Here is a 21,124-nt window from a genome sequence, read left to right as displayed (position 1 = left end):
TATCTACTTAAGCCTCAGCAATGGCGGGCGCCCCTCCTCCAGCCTCTCTGCTGCCATTTTGGTTAGATCGCAGACTGCTGTGCTAGCAGTGAAGGAGGCTCCGTGGCCGTGGGACCCTCCCGGCCAGGTGTGGGTATAATCTCCTGGTGTGCCCGTTTGCTTAAAGCGCAGTATTGGGGTGGGAATTACCCGATTTTCCAGGTGTTGTGTGTCTCAGTTCCCCTGGCTAGGAAAAGGGATTCCCTTCCCCTTGCGCTTCCCAGGTGGGGCGATGCCTCGCCCTGCTTCAGCTCTCGCTGGTCGGGCTGCAGCAGCTGACCAGCACCGATTGTCCGGCACTCCCCAGTGAGATGACCCCAGTACCTCAGTTGAAAATGCAGAAATCACCGGTCTTCTGTGTCGCTCGCGCTGGGAGTTGGAGACTGGAGCTGTTCCTATTCAGCCATCTTGCTCTGCCCCCCCAAAAACTATTTTTCAAAATATATTTTATGATACACAGAACCACTTAAAATATTTTGCAATACAGATTATATAAAATTACCCAATTTTCTTATTTTTGCAAAATTAGGTCTATATGAATGCTTCCTCTATCAGTTACCACAACCCCAAACTTGCAAAATTTTAATGAAGATAGAGAAGAGAATGTAAGCTGTATAAATCTTGAAAACAGAAAAAAACGAACATTTACAGCTCTTTGAGAGCTCTTAAATCTGCTGATTCTTTATTCTGTTCAAGGCCTACTGAGGCTCATGGCTGCACCATCTGTTAGGAAGACAAGAGTTACAAACCCACTGTCTTCTAAAATCCAACATTTCTTTAGTTTTTAAGTATTTTAGAAGTGAGAAGTTATACATGTAAATATGATATTAGAACTTCTGTAATTATTCTCTAAATATGTAAAACTGTCACAGTGATAACCTAGTTCAATCATATTTTCCCTTCAATAAATTAAAAATTCATTTTCTCGTTCCTATTAATATAAACACAGACTTAGAAAATACAGATAACAAAGAAAGTCATAATAAGAGACACAAATGTATAACTAAATCTAATAAAGTTTAGAATCTGTTCTATTTTCCTCTGTTTATAAATCATGGTAAAAATTATTTAGCCTACCAAGATTGAAGAATCTAAGTTAGCTTATGAACAAAAGATTTAATATCATAGAAAATAGTACAAAAAGGTTTAAGATATGGAAATACAAAAGGAAATAGAGAAAATAAATTCACGAGGCCTAATAAGGGACTTATGATTTCTGGAAAGATAAAATACAACACAACAAAAGGAAAATTCATCTTAAAAGAAATAAATATGAAAAGATTTGTCAGAGCCAAAAAAATATATAGATGATCAAAATCTTCAAATTATGGAGCTTAATAAATGTCAAGCAAGAAAAATGGAAAAAAAGATACATAATAAAAAAATTCTAAAACATTGAGGATAAAGAGATGATAATGAAAGAAAACATCAGCCATAAAGAAGTAAAAAGAGATGAAAATTCAACTTCTCATCAATAGCACTGGATGCTAGAATACAGTGAAGCAAAATTCTTGGGAGGAATAATTTTCACCAAACATATGGTAACTAACCACACCATCAACCCAGTGCAATTTAAAGATACTTTCAAATATGCAAGAACTTGTGATATTTATCTCTCATGCACTTGTTACTAGGCACCAGTACAATCATTTTGAGAATTATGACTAGGAAAAGGAGTTCTAACAGAAGAGAAAGGATGATTAAGAGCTTAGAAAAACTTAAGACATGAGACATGATATGGACCCACAATATAAAAGAAAACAATCAGGAACCTCAAGGGAAAATAAATCACCCAAATCAATTTTTAAATTACATTTTTTATATATACATATACACACACATATACATGTATATGTGTACATATAAATGTATACATACATACAAACACCAGAAAACTTTTCCTCTGAGTATTAGATGAGTTGGTCCTGGAAGTAGAGATAAGAAAGTGTAATCACAGTCCACTAAGTGGCTCTGTAGTGAGTTATGGTTTCCCACTTTTAGAAGCAACCTACAGATAAAATTGAGACTGCAGATGAGAATGTAAACATAATCAGTCCTCACAAAGCAAAAGTAAAAATAAAACTATTAAAGATGAGTATTAGAATTGGAAGAGGAAAGACTGAAGAAAGGACAGGTACATCTCAGCCATGTCTTATTCATCTCCAAATGGGTTGGGGTCAAAAGATATGATGTGTGGGTAACAAAACCAGGAAGAGCAAGTGTGACCCATGGAGAAATAAGAGCAGTAATACCACTATGGTACTGTGAGATACTGTGGTATCTGCAGGAAATTGTATACATTAGCTAAATCCTTAGGTACTAAGTAGTACATGAATAAATATATTATTGCAAACATGCTATTTAGATATACAGTGGTAACTTCCTGAAGAATTAAAATCAGAGGTAAAACTGTCTCAGTGAATGGAGAGGGATACTGAATTTCACTATAAGCTCTATTAGCTTTTTTAAACATATGTATTTATTAGTTGAAAAAAAAATTTCTTCTAAAAGTTCAATTAGTGCATTCAAAATATTTTTGAACTGCTCAAAAGAAAACCAAGTAATCTGAAATACGCACATATCACATAAAAACTATTTTATTTTTTATTTAACTAAGCATTAAGCCTGAATCCCCATTCTCTACACTTATTAAGAGAGCTTTATAATGGAGCCAAGCCCAGGATATGCACAAGAGACGGGCAGACTCAGGCTTTCACAGATAACTAGTGGTTCAAGGGCCAGAACAACAAAGTCTTTCATGCACACACTAGGCTCTGCTCCATATATCCATCAGTAATTGATGGGGTTATCTTCTAGCATAGTGGGGAAATTAGCGCAATCAGGTCTAATCTCTGTCTCAAGATGTCTGTATCGTCACTAGCCTTGCCCTCAGGTGAGTTCTGGGGCTGCCAGATCATCTGCTGAATTGCCAGGGAGAGCTGAGAAGGAAAGTAAGAAAGCTCTTCAAATTACCAGAATGCCATTACAAACACATTTACAAAGAAAACTGCAAATTAATTATGTCATATCAAGCTCCAATTAATTTGAAAACATCTTTATGAAGAATGCAATAAATCAGAATATTAATTTTAAAACACATATTATACTCCTAGCGTCAGTGCTAATATACCCATTAGCTCTAATTGAAAAGAAACTAGAAGCAAAGTAAGAATAACATTTAAGAAGAGATATTTTCAAGAAGAAAAATGAATTATTTTGATATATAACAAAAATGCTATAATATAATCCAAAGACTATAAAAAAGACCCTAAATACATTAGAAATCTGAAAGTACATGTAAAATATGAACATCATTACAATGAACATCATTACAATGATATCAGTTTACCAAGTACCCATTGTCTTCTGGAAATACTCATGATGCTTCATAATGAACATAATAAAAGATAAAAATCATACATATTAATCATATCAAATATCAAAATAACATATAACTATAAACGAGTTGACTATTTAAAACATATACACAGACAATTACTAGTTTTGTTCACTGACAGGACATAGAAGCAATGACACCCCAAGAACAATGAATACATCTAGAACCCAGATCTTGGTTTCTAAACACCATTCTCCATGAAAAGAAATCAGAGCCCTTGGAGCAAGTGTCTGATTCCAGGATGGGGCTAGGACAGTCTAGAACACTTTGCTGTACCAGAAAGTAAGGAAATGGCTCAAATGTTGATAAAGACACAAGAACCATCATGAAGAAACTCCCCCTGGCCAAAGCTAGAATGATTTGAACATTAAAACAAATAATGATAGAAACAGATTACAGCCCATTAAACAAACTTAAGAATCTTGAGTCCATGCTGGTGTAAATAAGTGACTCACTAAATAAGCAAGGAAGAACGAAAAGTTCTTCCTTACAGTAGCATGTAATAAACATAGAAATAAATGATGGAATTAGAAAATCATTTGACAACAATTCTGTAATAACTGTTTCAGATAAGAATCATGAATGGAATTTAAAACTAGGAAAACAGTGTGGAGATTCCTTAAAGAACTAAAAGTAGAACTAAAAGTAGAACTACCAGTGGGATCCAGCAATCCCACTACTGGGTATCTACCCAGAGGAAAAGAAGTCACTATACAAAAAAGATACTAGCACACACGTTTATAGCAGCACAATTTGTAATTGCAAAAACGTAGAACCAATTCAAATGCCCATCAATCAATGAGTGGATAAAGAAACTATGGTGTGTGTGTGTGTGTGTATGTGACACCACACAGCACAGTTTCTGCGAATGGCAGTGCGCGCGCGCGCGCACACACACACACACACACACACACACACAATGGAATACTACTCAGCCATAAAAAGGAATGAATTATTGGTATTTGCAGTGGTCTGGATGAGATTGGAGACTATTATTCTAATGAAGAAACTCAGAAATGGAAAACCAAACATCCTATGTTCTCACTCGTAAGTAGGAGCTAAGCTATGAGGATGCAAGGGCATAAGAATGACACAATGGACCTTGGGGACTTGGGGGGAAAAGGGTGGGAATGGGGTGAGGGATAAAAGACACAAACTGTGGGCAGTGTACATTGCTCAGCTGATGGGTGCACCAAAATCTCACAAATCACCACTAAAGAACTTACTCATGTAACCAAACACCATCTGTTCCCCAATAACCTACGAAAAAAAAATAAAAATAAAACAAAAAACTAGTGAAAGAAAGTTTGATGAGAAACAGATATTTACAGTCTCAGAGCACCTCCTTCCAAAAGAAAAAACTGTAACTTTACAAAGGACAAAAAACAGGCAGATTCTGTCTCTACTAAGTAATCAAAGTTAATATCACCAACAAAGGGAAAGAGCGATATGATATCTCTTGACATGATGCACTGAGAACCCACCACTCCTATGGTTTTTCTGCCAAAAATACCGAGACGGGTGGATCACGAGGTCAGGAGATCGAGACCATCCTGGCTAACACGGTGAAACCCCGTCTCTACTTAAAAATACAAAAAAAACCAGCCGGGCGACGAGGCGGGCGCCTGTAGTCCCAGCTACTCGGGAGGCTGAGGCAGGAGAATGGCGTAAACCCGGGAGGCGGAGCTTGCGGTGAGCTGAGATCCGGCCACTGCACTCCAGCCTGGGTGGCAGAGCAAGACTCCGTCTCAAAAAAAAACAACAACAAAAAACAAACAAACAAACAAAAAATGCATAACTCAAATCTAAACCTAGGGAAAAGGACAAATCTAATTAAATAATATTACAAAAAATAGCCTGCATTCTTCAAATATGTTAAGATCATAAATATTTAACATTTTGAAACCATTTCAGATGAACAAAAGCAAGTATGTAAAACAAGTATTTGCAATGTGTATTCCTGAATTGGATCTTGGATCCAGGATTGGATTTTCTTTTTTTTTTGGCTATAAAACACCACAGTGGGACAACTGAAAAACCTTGAGTGATCTCCTAATTTTGATAATTATTATTGTGATTATGTAAGAGGATATCCTTATATTTAGGAAATCCACACTTAAGTGTTCAGAGGAAAAGAAGCATTATGTCTACAACTATCCAACAGTTTAGAAAGAAGACACTAGACAGAGCTGAAGTAAACGTGTAAAATAACATTTGGGGAATCTGGGTGAAGAGTATATAAAAATTGTATTGTTTCACAAATTTCCTATAAATCTGTTTTTTTTTTTTTTCAAAATAAAGTTTAAAAGTCTATGTACCAATTCAAAGTCCTATCACAAACATGGAAAGTAACTAAAGCATGAACAAGTTTATTTAAAATCGCAAACTGACAATCACAAACAATAACAAAAAAATTACGTTATGTAAGTGCATGACATTACCTTTTACATTTAAATGTGAGATTATTTTCAAGTGGAAAGAACTTAAATATTACTAAAATTATGCATAAGCTACCATCATCATGCATAAAATAATTATAACAATGTTTCCTGGGTACATGTCATCCCGTTAGGCCATAAGCCCAAGAGTACTAAATTGGATTATCTGTGAATCTCCAATATTTAGACACTCAACAAATGTTTACAGAAATGAACTGAGACAAACTACATCAATGATCCATCTCTAATCAACAGATTTCTTGTTATAATCAACTCTAAAATTGGTTGTTAAAGTTTCAGGGATACGGATTTGTGACACTACTCTTCAAAGTAAACCCAGTTATGAAACCATCCACATTCAGGAGTCTTAACTCCTAGTCAGACTGTGGGAAACTGGTGTGAAAAACACTGGACAGCTGGGAGCCACAATACAGTTTTGTGTCAATTGAATACTGGCTCTGTTTTCTCTCCTTGACAGAGAATGTAGTATGTAGGGTTTTTGTTTTTAGAGACAGGGTTTTGTTCTGTCACCTAGGCTATAGCACAGTGACACAATCACAGCTTACCAAGGTCTCAAACTCCTGGGCTCAAGCAATCCTCCTGCCTCAGTCTCCTGAGTAGCTAGGGATTAGAGGTGCGTGCCACCATTTCAGGCTAATTTAAAAAAAAAATTTTTTTTTTTTTTTTTTTGAGATGGGGTCACACTATGTTGCCCAGGCTAGTCTCAAATTCCTGGGCTCAAGTGATCCTCTCACCTCAGCCTCCCAAGTGTTGGGATTACAGGCATGAGCCACCACGTCCAGCTGGGATGTAGCTTTGAATGAGGCTGAGTTTGACTCAAGAACAAGACCAATGTTCATAAATATCCCTCTGAAAAGTTAGTGTCCTGAATATAAAAGAGCTATGATACACCAATACAGCAGGAACTGGGTTCTCATATCCAGCCGGGGGCTGGAATCAAGGCCCCGGTAGAAGTGCTCATGCTAAAGGAAGCCAGGCCGAGATACTTCATCTGCTCCTCCTCTTGCTGACCACCCCACTTGCAGTATGCTTCTGCATCCACGGAAAAATAAAAGCGGAATTATGCTACCAAAATTAAGGTTTATTTCTAACTGTATTTACTTACGATATTAAGAACAAAAGGATAACTCGAATGTTTCTCACATTTTAATGAATCAGTCAAGACAGAGCACTCACTTTCTCTGTGGTAGGGGGTTGGAAGAAATATTTTTAAAAATATAAAAAATGTAGCCCTGTCAGAAACAAACATTCTACGTAGGAAGATTAAGTTAAATGGTAAGAAATAATGCAAATATGGAAAATAATTTAGTGGTAAGACATTAAATGTTAGTGTCTTTAAAAGGAAGATTAAAATGGGAATTGCAGTGGTTGGTAAAATTATTTAATACTTTAAAAAATTAAATTGTTTTAAATTATTTACTTCCCATCTTGTCCGAGAAAAGATTTAAGGCCCATTACAAGGAAAGGTAAATCGTAACATGATAGTAAATGCATACCAGGGATAAAATAGAGAAAAAAAGCCAGAGATATGAAAAAAGTGCAACCACGAATAAAGCTTAGAAGGCAAGCTGGGTGTGGCAGCACACGCCTGGGGTCCCAGCTACTCAGGAGGCTGAGGCAAGCACATTGCTTGAGCCCAGGAATTCAAGGCTAGCCTGGACAACACAGTGAGATCCCACGTTTTTTTTTCTCTCAGTACATACAGAAAAAGTCACAATTGATAAAAAGGGCTCTACTTTCTGGCATCTAACAATAAAAGGGAAACTCGGCTATAAAATCATTCACAATTTATATACGCGTATTACTACTACTAACAAGTACAACAATTCTAGATCATGCCATGAAGCAGGAATTTATGCTAGTGTGCAGGGGAAGGAGAGGAGAAGGAGTAGTAATTATAAAGAGAATGCTTCAGAAAGCCTATGAAACAAGAGTGCAGGCAAGAAAACAAAGCACAAAGCAACAGAAGCAATTCTCTTTGTTAAAAAAAAAAATCAAATAGTTACCTCAACCAAAATAAAATTTTAACAAGGCTCCTAAACATGCTGCTTCATGCTATGTCCTCCAAAATACTACGAAAAGTACACCAAAATAAGTAAATGAAACATTTTGTTGAATAAGATTATGATTCATAATTCCACCGAAGACTGTGAATTTTAAAATGCTGGCTACGTGGCCCCTTTTTCAGGGCTGCGAAGGACCACGTGCCCCACTAGCTGCGCCCAGAGACAACCATCTTGCTTCCTTCCTGCAGCAGCTGTTGCTGCCTTGGAATTTCAGACCCCACTAAACTTTCTTAAAACTGGATGACAGATACACTGAGTTAACTATTTTCACTGCCAAGAAAGGACACGTAAACAAACAAAATAACCAAAAAAAAAAAAAAATTGAAAAGAGAGGAAGAAAATCTGAATTTATTAAAAGCATACAAGATTGTCCTTATTTCTCTCATTTTCTTAAGACTAGCAAAAGTTGTAATCAAGTATTGTTTGTGACTGCAGTGGCTCTCCAACATTTTATTGTGGCCAACTTGGCAAGGCCAAAACTCCAAAAGCTAACTTAAATAACTATTTTCCACTTTTTAGTAGAATGATTTCCATGATGAAGACTGGAGAATAACAAAACCAACAAACTGCAGTAAGCATGCCACCAGCAACAAACAGGAACTTCACTATTTAATTTGTAAGAGAAAAATATGAACAGCTACACACAGTTCTGTATTATAACATAATGTCCCAGGAACTTTAATATAACTTTAAGATACTCCGTCTTTATACTTATTTCAACAATTAAAAATTCATTGGTAGTACATCACCAACTATATCCATGTACATGGGTCACTAGTTTAACGATGGGAGCAGAGATGATTTGTATTTGAGCCAAAAACAACATGTTTTAAAATATAGTCTCCAGATAACAGGTACCAAAACTACTATACTATTAATATAACTATTAATCCTGCATATTCCCTCCAGTTTTGTCTCCTGGTTTTATTACAACATGGAAAGCAGATAAGCAGCCATTATCAGAAGGCAATGTTAAAGAAATTACAAGCAAATTTCAAGCCTGGGATTTACAATGACTGGCAGGGTTACCCCGGGTTTGTAAAGTTTGGAGAGGTAAGCCTTCCAAGAGTTAACTACTACCTGGGCCTTGACAACCACCTGGATTCATGCTTTGGGTCATGTGCAGAAACCTGCCCTTGCTACAGCTCAGTTTGTTTCACTAACTCCTCTAAGAGTACAGTCTAATTAAAACTTAAAAAAAACCTTAGATTTATACAGGATTCTGAAAAGTGAGGTATAGCAGTATGATAATATACACGTATAAGTTGAAAATACATGGATGGGTAAAAGAACAGAGAAACAGCGCATCTCATCTCCCCCATGAGTGTACTTTTGTATCTTCCAAATTATCTCAAAAGGCAGCAACATGCATGGAGTTGGAGGCCATTATCCTAAGTGAACTAACTCAAAAATGGAAAAGCAAATATTGCATGTTCTCACGTATAAGTGGGAGCTAATCAATGAGTACACATAGACATAAAGATAGAAATTACAGACACTGAGTCTCCCAAGGAGGGAGTAGGAGAGGCGGCTGAGGTTAAAAATTACCACTGGGTACAGCGTTCAATATTTGGGTAATGAGTACAGAAGCCCAATCCCCGTTATGCAATATACTTATGTAACAAACATGTACATGTATCCCATGAAGCTAGAATTTTTTTTTTAATGTAAGCTATAAAATGTTAGGTAACTATTTACTGATGTGATGTCCAGAACATGAAACAGAAAGTTAACCCAACAGAAACCAAAGCAAGATAAACAATAACCCCCACTGTGCACTAAATTAGAAAAGGAAAAAAAGATGCTAACATCAACACATATTTAACTATCTACAAATTTGCTTATTATTACTAAATTAGAGAAGGAATATAGCGAAGTGGGTAAGAGACTGCCTAGACTCAAAGCAAAGGAGTACCACTGACGAGCTGTGTGATTTAGGACAGATTATTTAAACTCTCTGCGCACAAGTTCCTAAGTTTAGAAAATGAAGATAGTAACAGCTCACAAGTCAAACAATTATACAACTTACCATGTCTTACATTTCTAGAAGAATGCCTAAAACATAGTAAACATATGTTAACTATTACTATTTGTTTTAAATTATTTTGAACACTATAGAGAAGAATTTTAAGTATGGTCAGCATAAGAAAATTCTACATTCTATTTTAAGAGGCCCTTGTTGTCTTGTATATACTTTCATCAGTAATTAAATATACTACTTATGCTGAAAATTTATCACCAATTAATTTTAAATACCTACTAGGTTGATAATTGTTTAAAATTACCCACCTGCCAAGTATAATCCTTTATAATTTCTGTAGGCATTGGAATTACAAGGAGATTCTGAAGAATAAACGCAGCCTGAAAATGTAAAAAAGAAAAAAGGTCAATACTGCCATCTTGTTGTCATCTCTGAAATAACCAATATATTGTAAGGTAATAGCAAAAGACATATCTCTGGTCAATTGCACATGCTGAGAGGCCATTATGAGAATTGTCAAACTGTATTTCTTGTTAGGTGATGACCTTGTTAGGTAATGACCTAACAGTATACGAAATTGTTTCATTAGCAAATATATTTTTTCCTATTTCAGAATTCAGCTTCATTAAAAAATGATTTGTATAACATAAATTCTGGTAGCATTTAAGAAATATAATTTTAGGTTTCTATTATCCCCTTTCAGATTACACACACACACCCTCTCCCCCACTTTCTCCCTTCTCTCATACAGACTCCTTCCAATAAAAACCTGCTATCTAGAAATACAAACCACAAATGTTAAAAATTGACTGACTAGGTCCTGAAGATGATCAAATTAAATAATCATATGAATAGGAGTATTGGTTGTCTACTTAATGAAAGATGATATAAGCATAACGGGAGAATGACAGGATTAATAGGAGGATTCTAAGAAACTGACATTTCCAACCATGGTAACTCGAAGTGAGAGAAAAGCTTTAAAGTTGATAAATCAAGAAGCAGCCATAAATATAAGCATTACTACTTAAAAACATGAAGGCAAATAGCAAAAAAGCTAGCCTTTTGAACCTGGAACTGGGGACCGGCTAATGGTGGACCTAGGAGCTACTGTTTTTTTCATAAGCCTCTAAGTACAATTTGATTATTGTTTTAAAACCATTTACATGAATCATTACTTTAATAAAAGCAGCAATAAAACAAACCACAAGCTATTTAGAAAGAATTAAAACAGGGTTTATTTTTTCCTCTCATGTTATACGATAAATACTACAAAGAGAGTTGACAGCCTCTTATCTATACTAAAGCTTCATAAATATTAGAGACCCATAAATGCTGAGATAATATAGAAGTAATTTTTCCTGTGAACTACTTTTCAATGCATAACAAAAAAGTTCACATTAAAATGTAGTATATTCAGATTGTATCTCATCGGAAGGAAGGACTCCAGGTTTTCCTCTGCATGAATACCTTTTAAACCCTCTGCTGTCATTTTGTTTGGGTTTTCACAGGCAGAAGAGGTCACAGTCAGGGGTCAGTCCACCACGTTGAACAGGAGTCAAGCATCGCTTATGGATGCTATCCCAAAGAATTTCTAAGGAAAAAACGAGAAAAGACAGACATACCTCCCGGCGCACCATACTACATTCTGACTGGTCCAGAAGAATGTTCAACACAGTTCCCCAGAGCCCACCGGAAATATTCTGACAACTGTTTGCTAAGGCCACACAGCCAGTTTCAAGGGTGGTCAGTGCTGATCCTAACCCCAGCGAAGTGAATCTCACCTGTTCAAATTAAAGAGAAAGTAGTTGGATCAAATAAGCCCTTTACCTAACATGAATTCTTAGTTTTTCTGGTACATAAATATCAAACTTTAAAAAAATATGCCATTGGTTTTATGATCCTAAATTATAAAAGACATCTATAGAAGACAGTGTCCTCCATTCCATGATTCAAGAAATAATATAGGAAAAATTAAATATAAGCAAATTTCAAAGCAAAGTAAAACTGAGTATAAAAGATGCATAAAATTACAGTCTGCAAGCCTTTTCTAGGGAAAGCATAGGGCACTTACCTTTTACGAACACAATTTCAATGTATTCCTCATTCTAAAAAAGGTAGCTATTCTTTGTTCTACCTTTCTTAATTTTTTAGTGTTTCTTCCAAATAAATGATTTTAACTTTCTTAAAGCTTCTAAACAAAGAAGAAAATACCATTTTACAAGGCATTTCATATTTTCCTCAAAAGTTATTTCAAGAGAAAAATGTTTCCAAGTAAGATTGATGTGGTATAATATGCTTGCTGTAGAACCACTGCTGTTCAAGCCACACGTTTTGGTAAATTTCTGAATTCTAACCCAAAAATATAGTTTCAATGACAGCTATAGAGTTTTAAAAAAAATGCAGTCATAAAATAGTCAAGTAGTAAGTTCAAGTTCAATGTGACTAAAAAATGTATTTCAAATATTTCTATAAATAAGGTTTTATTATAATAGCACACTTTGCTTGAAAAAAGCAAACAACTGGCTAAAACTGGAAAGAAATAATACAAAATTTTGTATTGTAATGCAAATGCAATTTTTTGCATTTAATTTAATTTCATTACATGACATTTAGATTTGCATGTCTATAATTTCCAGATCCTTTTCAACTGTTTCAAAATGGCTAAGCCTCTCCAATAATTTTCCACTCTTCTGAAGGTAATAGATACTATAACCTTTTCTCTTTTATATTTTTAATCTATACTCAAACAAATTTGATTGAAAATGAGGGTGCTGTGTACTGAACTGTGTCTCCTCAAAACTCGTATGTTGAAACCCTAATCCCCAAACTGTATTTGGAGAGAGAGCTATTAGGTGATTATAGTTTAATGAGATTATAAGGGTGGGACCCTATTGCACTAAGAATGGTGGCCTCAGGAAGGACAGAAATCTTTCTCCATGTGCATGCTCCAAGGAGACGTCATGTGAGCACACAGTGAGAAGGTAGCCCTTCATAAACCAGGAAAAGTGCCCTCACCAGAAACCAACCATGTTGACACTCTGACCTTGGACTTGTAGCCTCCAGAAGCGTAAGAAATATATTTCCATTTTTAGGCCACCCAGACAATGGTATTTTGTAATGGAAGCCTGAGCACACTAATACAGATTTTTGTACCAAGGAGTGGGGATGCTGCTGAAACAAATGCCTAAACACATGAAAGTGACTTTGGCACTGGGTAATGGGTTAGAGACTAGAAGAGTTTTGAGGTGGATGCCAGAAACGTAGACATGGGTAATTCTCATGAGATCTCAGACAAAAATGAGGACAGTGTTATTTAAAAAAGGTTATTTGAGGAAAGGCAATCCTTGTTATAAAGTAGCAAGAAAACTGGTTGAGCTGTGGTCATGTTCCAGTGTTTTGTGGAAGGCAGAACTTGTGAGCAATGAAATTGGATATTTAACTGAGATTTCTAAGCAAAGTGTTGAAAAAGTGGCTTAGTTCCTCCTGATTGCTTACAGCAAAATGCAAAAAGAGAGAGATGAATTAAAGAAGGAATTAAGAATGGGTAAGCAAAAAGAAACAAGATTTGAAAAATTCTCAGCCAATCCGTGCAAAAACATGAGAGAGCTTGTTCTAAACAGAACATGGTGGATGTGGCTGAATAACCATTTAAGAAAGAGATCACGGGTGCAATTCACGGACTTAATCAGACATCTCAGCAGAAGCCAGGAATAGAGATGGGATTATATCAGCAAAGACATTGCCAATTTGAACTAAAGAGGACAGAGAAAGATGCACAGAATGAAGAAAAGCTGTTGGACTTCCTGGATTCTGTAAGCAAATATGTGCTACAGTGGTCCCTCCCTTAACCATGGGGAATACATTCCAAGACCCCCAGGGGATGCCTGAAACCACAGATAGTACTGAGTCCTATAACTACTATGTTTTCTCCTACACATACATATCTATGGTAAAGTTTACAAATTAGGCACAGTAAGAGATTAGCAACAATAACTAAAAATAAATTAGAACAATTATAACAATATGCTATAATAAAAAATATATGAATGTGGTCTCTCTCTCAAAATATCTTATGTATTGCACTCAGCCTTCTTGTAATGATGTGAGATGATAAAATGCTTACATAAAGAGATGAAGTGAGGTGAATAATGCAGGCATTGTGAGGGAGTGTTTGGCTACTCCTGATCTTCAGGCTGCTTTTGGAAAATGAACCCTCTGATAAGGGAGAACTACTGTATTCTTCAATGAAAAGTAAGAATGACCTAAAAAATGATTCAGAGAACACCAGGCTGCCAATCCCACCACAGGACTGGGGGGTGGCTTTTCCTCCTTAGTTTCAAAGATCTTTCTGATTTCGGTGGGCCAGGATGATGACCCCGCCCAGTGCTTCTGGGACATGGCTGCCCTTGAAGACAGCTTTATGAGTGGGGCTCTTCAAGAGAGCCAAAGGGATGGAGTCATCTCATAGAGCCATCTAGATGCTGTCACTCTGGTGGGCCTGTAAGGCACGGCATCCAGCCAAAGAACACTATCCCTGAGGATCAACATCTAATGGAATTTGCTTTGTTAGGCTCTGGACTTGCTTGGGACCCATTACTTCTTCCTTTTTTCCTATTTCTCTCTGCAATGGGAATGTCTATCCTACCATCATCTTTTGGAAGCACATAACTTGTATGGGTTCACAGGTACACATCTGGAGAATAATTCTGTCTCAGGAAGGTTTATATCTGGAGACTTACCCCGATGTGGTTTAGATGACATTTAGATGAGATTTTGGACTTCAGACTTTACAGTTGATTTTGGAATAAGTTAAGACTTTTGAGGTTGTTGAGGGAGAATAAAAGCATTTTGCATGGAAGAAGAACATGAAGTTCAGGGGCCCAGGGGTAGAAAACTATGAACTGAACTGCATCCCTCCAAAACTCTTATGTTGAAGCCTTTATGCTCAAGTGACTACATTTGAAGATAGGGCTTCTAGGAGATAAATTAAGGTTTAATGAGGTCATAAGGGAGTGGTCCTATCTCAATAAGACAGGTAACCTTATAATAAAAAAAAAAGACAAATCTGTCTCTCCATCACCCCTCCCTCCCATGCTCCACATGCATGGAGCAAGGAAAGGCCACATGAATACACAGCAAGAAGGTAGCCATCTACAAGCCAGAAGGAGAGCCCTCACCAGAGCTTGACTATGCCAGCACCCTGATCTTGGACTTTCAGCTTCCNGTTTTTTTTTTTTTGAGATGGAGTCTTGCTCTGTCACCCAGACTGGAGTGCAGTGGCGTGATCTCAGCTCACTGCAAGCTCCACCTCCCGAGTTTACTCCATTCTCCTCCTGCAGCCTCCCGAGTAGCTGGGACTACAGGTGCCCGCCGCCATGCCCAGCTAATTTTTTTGTATTTTTAGTAGAGATGGGGTTTCACTGTGTTAGCCAGGATGGTCTCGATCTCCTGACCTCATGATCTGCCCACCTCAGCTTCCCAAAGTGCTAGGATTACAGGTGTGAGCCACTGCACCCGGCCCCGTGTCATTTGTTTTTTAATCTGAACACAATACACTTGATTCTCCTTCACACTCACCTCTGGGTCTCGATCAACCCATAATGGAATCAACCAAGCCAAGCCTTGTTGCGTAGGAATGTGTTCTTCACCATGACTACCCAAAGGCAAGAACCAAAGTGACATCCACTCCTAGAGGGAAAAAAGGGAAACAGAAATACTCTAGGTAAGTTTCTAAAAATAAAACGCAGGAAGGTTAAAACAATTATGAATTTTAATGAAAACAACATAAAATGTATTTTAGACTTGGTTTTAATCCATTATTCAGCCAAAACAAGGCAAACAAAAAAAATCTCAGTTTCTCCTTAAAAAGTTAAACATAACAATTTTTTTAAGCTTTTTTTCCCATGATTTAGACAAACTGTAGTTTTCCAGTGAATGCAGATTTTAATCAATTTCAAATAAAATTCAGATTTGCTAATATACAACTTCTAAGAAATATTCTAGTAAAAAATCATTCTTGTTTCCTAAAAAGAAAAGTCAAAAGAGACATTTTCATGTAGCAAGTTTATATGCTTGAAATGTGTTGGACACAGCACATTCCCTTTCAAGCAACTGTTCAGAAGACAGACAGCTTTAATGCGCTCACCGAGCTCCCAGCCTGGGCCATCATCTCATGGGATAAGTGAAGCAAGCAAAGAATTGTGCTCTTTGTAACACCTTTTCCCATGAACGACATAGCATTTCCTCCACGTTCCACATAAAAAGAAGTAATGACCTGAAAAACAAATGAAAACAATTTCATGGTGTCTCTATTCTTAATGGTATATAAAGATAAATATATAACTGTCTACTGACTCATATGAATTGAATCCTTACCTTATAAAGTTGTAATATTTTTAGTTTATATACTTAAAAATGAATAACATGGTAACTTTTATGTTATGGGTATTTTGCCAGTGTTAAAAGACAATATTCTTCAGCCTGCATAACATAGCAAGACCCAGGTCTCTACTTAAAAAAAAAAATTAGCCAGGCATGGCAGTGGACACCTGTAGTCCCAGCTACTGGGGAAGCTGATGAGGGAGGATCACTTGAGCGCAGGAGTTGGAGCTTGCAGTAAGCTATGATTGCACCACTGCACTCAGCCTAAGTTGTAGAGTGAGATTCTGTAATTTTTCAAAACAAAAACAAAAAATCTTAGTTTCAATATTTTTCCTTTTAAAGTCTGTAAAAAAAAAAAAAGATGTGTAGTGCCCTCTTAGTACACAGTTGTAACTCAGAATATGCTTATAATATTTTTTAAAATGTTATAGCATCCTTTTAAAGAGTTTACAAATAATTTGTGCTCATTTTCAAGGGGAATGCTTCCAGCTTTTGCCCATTCAGTATGACATTGGCTGTGGGTGTGTCATAAATGGCTCTTACTATTTTGAGATATGTTCCATCAATACCTAGTTTATTGGGAATTTTTAGCATGAAGGGATGTCGAATTTTATTGAAGGCCTTTTCTGCATCTATTGAGATAATCATGTGGTTTTTGTCATTGGTTCTGTTTATATGATGGATCACACTTATTGATTTGTGTATGTTGAAAAGGCCTTGCATCCCAGGGATGAAGCCAACTTGATCATGGTGGATAAGCTTTTGATGTGCTGCTGGATTTGGTTTGCCAGTNATGATGGATCACACTTATTGATTTGTGTATGTTGAAAAGGCCTTGCATCCCAGGGATGAAGCCAACTTGATCATGGTGGATAAGCTTTTTGATGTGCTGCTGGATTTGGTTTGCCAGTCTTTTATTGAGGATTTTGCATTGATGTTTATCAGTGATACTGGCCTAAAAATTTCTTTTTTGTTGTTGTGCCTATGCCAGGTTTTGATATCAGAATGATGTTGGCCTCATAAAATGAGTTAGGGATGATTCTCTCTTTTCTACTGTTTGGAATAGTTTCAGAAGGAATGGTATCAGCTCCTCTTCGTACCTCTGGTAGAATTCGGCTACGAATCTCTCTGGTCCTGTGAATCCCTCTGGTCCTTTTTTTGGTAGGTAGGCTATTAATTACTGCCTCAATTTCAGAACTTGTTATTGGTCTATTCAGGGATTCAACTCCTTCTTGGTTTAGTCTTGGGAGGGTGTATGTGTCCAGGAATTTATCCATTTCTTCTAGATTTTCTAGTTTATTTGCATAGAGGTGTTTATAGCATTCTCTGATGGTAGTTTGTATTTCTGCGGGATCAGTGCTGATCTCCCCTTTATCATTTCTTATTGTGTCTATTTGATTCTTCTCTCTCCTTTATTATTCAGGCTAGTGGTCTAACTATTTTGTTGATCTTTTCCAAAAAACCAGCTCCTGGATTCATTGATTTTTTTGAAGGGTTTTTCTTGTCTATATTGCCTTCAGTTCTGCTCTGATCTTAAGTTATGTCTTGTCTTCTGCTAGCTTTTGAATTTGTTTGCTGTTGCTTCTCTAGTTCTTTTAATTGTGATGTTAGGGTGTCGATTTTAGATCCTTCCCCCTTTCTGCTGTGGCCATTTCGTGGCNAAGATTGATGTGGTATAATATGCTTGCTGTAGAACCACTGCTGTTCAAGCCACACGTTTTGGTAAATTTCTGAATTCTAACCCAAAAATATAGTTTCAATGACAGCTATAGAGTTTTAAAAAAAATGCAGTCATAAAATAGTCAAGTAGTAAGTTCAAGTTCAATGTGACTAAAAAATGTATTTCAAATATTTCTATAAATAAGGTTTTATTATAATAGCACACTTTGCTTGAAAAAAGCAAACAACTGGCTAAAACTGGAAAGAAATAATACAAAATTTTGTATTGTAATGCAAATGCAATTTTTTGCATTTAATTTAATTTCATTACATGACATTTAGATTTGCATGTCTATAATTTCCAGATCCTTTTCAACTGTTTCAAAATGGCTAAGCCTCTCCAATAATTTTCCACTCTTCTGAAGGTAATAGATACTATAACCTTTTCTCTTTTATATTTTAATCTATACTCAAACAAATTTGATTGAAAATGAGGGTGCTGTGTACTGAACTGTGTCTCCTCAAAACTCGTATGTTGAAACCCTAATCCCCAAACTGTATTTGGAGAGAGAGCTATTAGGTGATTATAGTTTAATGAGATTATAAGGGTGGGACCCTATTGCACTAAGAATGGTGGCCTCAGGAAGGACAGAAATCTTTCTCCATGTGCATGCTCCAAGGAGACGTCATGTGAGCACACAGTGAGAAGGTAGCCCTTCATAAACCAGGAAAAGTGCCCTCACCAGAAACCAACCATGTTGACACTCTGACCTTGGACTTGTAGCCTCCAGAAGCGTAAGAAATATATTTCCATTTTAGGCCACCCAGACAATGGTATTTTGTAATGGAAGCCTGAGCACACTAATACAGATTTTGTACCAAGGAGTGGGGATGCTGCTGAAACAAATGCCTAAACACATGAAAGTGACTTTGGCACTGGGTAATGGGTTAGAGACTAGAAGAGTTTTGAGGTGGATGCCAGAAACGTAGACATGGGTAATTCTCATGAGATCTCAGACAAAATGAGGACAGTGTTATTTAAAAAAGGTTATTTGAGGAAAGGCAATCCTTGTTATAAAGTAGCAAGAAAACTGGTTGAGCTGTGGTCATGTTCCAGTGTTTTGTGGAAGGCAGAACTTGTGAGCAATGAAATTGGATATTTAACTGAGATTTCTAAGCAAAGTGTTGAAAAGTGGCTTAGTTCCTCCTGATTGCTTACAGCAAAATGCAAAAGAGAGAGATGAATTAAAGAAGGAATTAAGAATGGGTAAGCAAAAGAAACAAGATTTGAAAATTCTCAGCCGATCCGTGCAAAACATGAGAGAGCTTGTTCTAAACAGAACATGGTGGATGTGGCTGAATAACCATTTAAGAAAGAGATCACGGGTGCAATTCACGGACTTAATCAGACATCTCAGCAGAAGCCAGGAATAGAGATGGGATTATATCAGCAAAGACATTGCCAATTTGAACTAAAGAGGACAGAGAAAGATGCACAGAATGAAGAAAAGCTGTTGGACTTCCTGGATTCTGTAAGCAAATATGTGCTACAGTGGTCCCTCCCTTAACCATGGGGAATACATTCCAAGACCCCAGGGGATGCCTGAAACCACAGATAGTACTGAGTCCTATAACTACTATGTTTTCTCCTACACATACATATCTATGGTAAAGTTTACAAATTAGGCACAGTAAGAGATTAGCAACAATAACTAAAATAAATTAGAACAATTATAACAATATGCTATAATAAAAAATATATGAATGTGGTCTCTCTCTCAAAATATCTTATGTATTGCACTCAGCCTTCTTGTAATGATGTGAGATGATAAAATGCTTACATAAAGAGATGAAGTGAGGTGAATAATGCAGGCATTGTGAGGGAGTGTTTGGCTACTCCTGATCTTCAGGCTGCTTTTGGAAAATGAACCCTCTGATAAGGGAGAACTACTGTATTCTTCAATGAAAAGTAAGAATGACCTAAAAAATGATTCAGAGAACACCAGGCTGCCAATCCCACCACAGGACTGGGGGGTGGCTTTTCCTCCTTAGTTTCAAAGATCTTTCTGATTTCGGTGGGCCAGGATGATGACCCCGCCCAGTGCTTCTGGGACATGGCTGCCCTTGAAGACAGCTTTATGAGTGGGGCTCTTCAAGAGAGCCAAAGGGATGGAGTCATCTCATAGAGCCATCTAGATGCTGTCACTCTGGTGGGCCTGTAAGGCACGGCATCCAGCCAAAGAACACTATCCCTGAGGATCAACATCTAATGGAATTTGCTTTGTTAGGCTCTGGACTTGCTTGGGACCCATTACTTCTTCCTTTTTTCCTATTTCTCTCTGCAATGGGAATGTCTATCCTACCATCATCTTTTGGAAGCACATAACTTGTATGGGTTCACAGGTACACATCTGGAGAATAATTCTGTCTCAGGAAGGTTTATATCTGGAGACTTACCCCGATGTGGTTTAGATGACATTTAGATGAGATTTTGGACTTCAGACTTTACAGTTGATTTTGGAATAAGTTAAGACTTTTGAGGTTGTTGAGGGAGAATAAAAGCATTTTGCATGGAAGAAGAACATGAAGTTCAGGGGCCCAGGGGTAGAAAACTATGAACTGAACTGCATCCCTCCAAAACTCTTATGTTGAAGCCTTTATGCTCAAGTGACTACATTTGAAGATAGGGCTTCTAGGAGATAAATTAAGGTTTAATGAGGTCATAAGGGAGTGGTCCTATCTCAATAAGACAGGTAACCTTATAATAAAAAAAAAAGACAAATCTGTCTCTCCATCACCCCTCCCTCCCATGCTCCACATGCATGGAGCAAGGAAAGGCCACATGAATACACAGCAAGAAGGTAGCCATCTACAAGCCAGAAGGAGAGCCCTCACCAGAGCTTGACTATGCCAGCACCCTGATCTTGGACTTTCAGCTTCCAAAACTTCTATGAGAAAAGAAGTTTCTGTTGTCTAAGCCACCCAGTCTGTGGTATTTTGTTATGGCAGCCTAAGCTAAAACAGGGCTTAAATAAAACATAACGTAGAGTCACTACAATAATACCCTAATATAAACATGTATATGTATATATGTTTTGTGTCTTTTTTTTTTTTTTTTTTTTTTTTTTTTTTTTTTTTTTTT

At 36.9% G+C, this 21,124-nt stretch overlaps 1 protein-coding gene across 2 annotated transcripts in view; it reads right to left on the bottom strand.

Moving 5' to 3' along the window:
• Positions 1 to 21,124, bottom strand: part of RTTN (rotatin) — a 218,092-nt gene that overhangs the window by 84,660 nt on the left and 112,308 nt on the right. For both annotated transcript variants that reach the window (XM_017867073.1, XM_017867072.1), the window contains 4 exons: positions 16,088 to 16,216; positions 15,520 to 15,630; positions 11,565 to 11,723; positions 10,251 to 10,322 (listed from right to left, as the gene is read on the bottom strand). In XM_017867073.1, coding sequence (XP_017722562.1) covers positions 10,251 to 10,322; positions 11,565 to 11,723; positions 15,520 to 15,630; positions 16,088 to 16,216 — 471 coding nt within the window. The remainder of the gene's footprint in view (positions 1 to 10,250; positions 10,323 to 11,564; positions 11,724 to 15,519; positions 15,631 to 16,087; positions 16,217 to 21,124) is intronic.

The sequence above is a fragment of the Rhinopithecus bieti genome, unplaced genomic scaffold, assembly GCF_001698545.2.
Source record: "Rhinopithecus bieti isolate Rb0 unplaced genomic scaffold, ASM169854v2 scaffold_2272, whole genome shotgun sequence".
In the NCBI taxonomy this organism is placed as follows: Eukaryota; Metazoa; Chordata; class Mammalia; order Primates; family Cercopithecidae; genus Rhinopithecus; species Rhinopithecus bieti.
The sequence above is the reverse complement of the archived record's forward strand: the minus strand, read 5'-3'. Positions and strand labels throughout refer to the sequence as shown.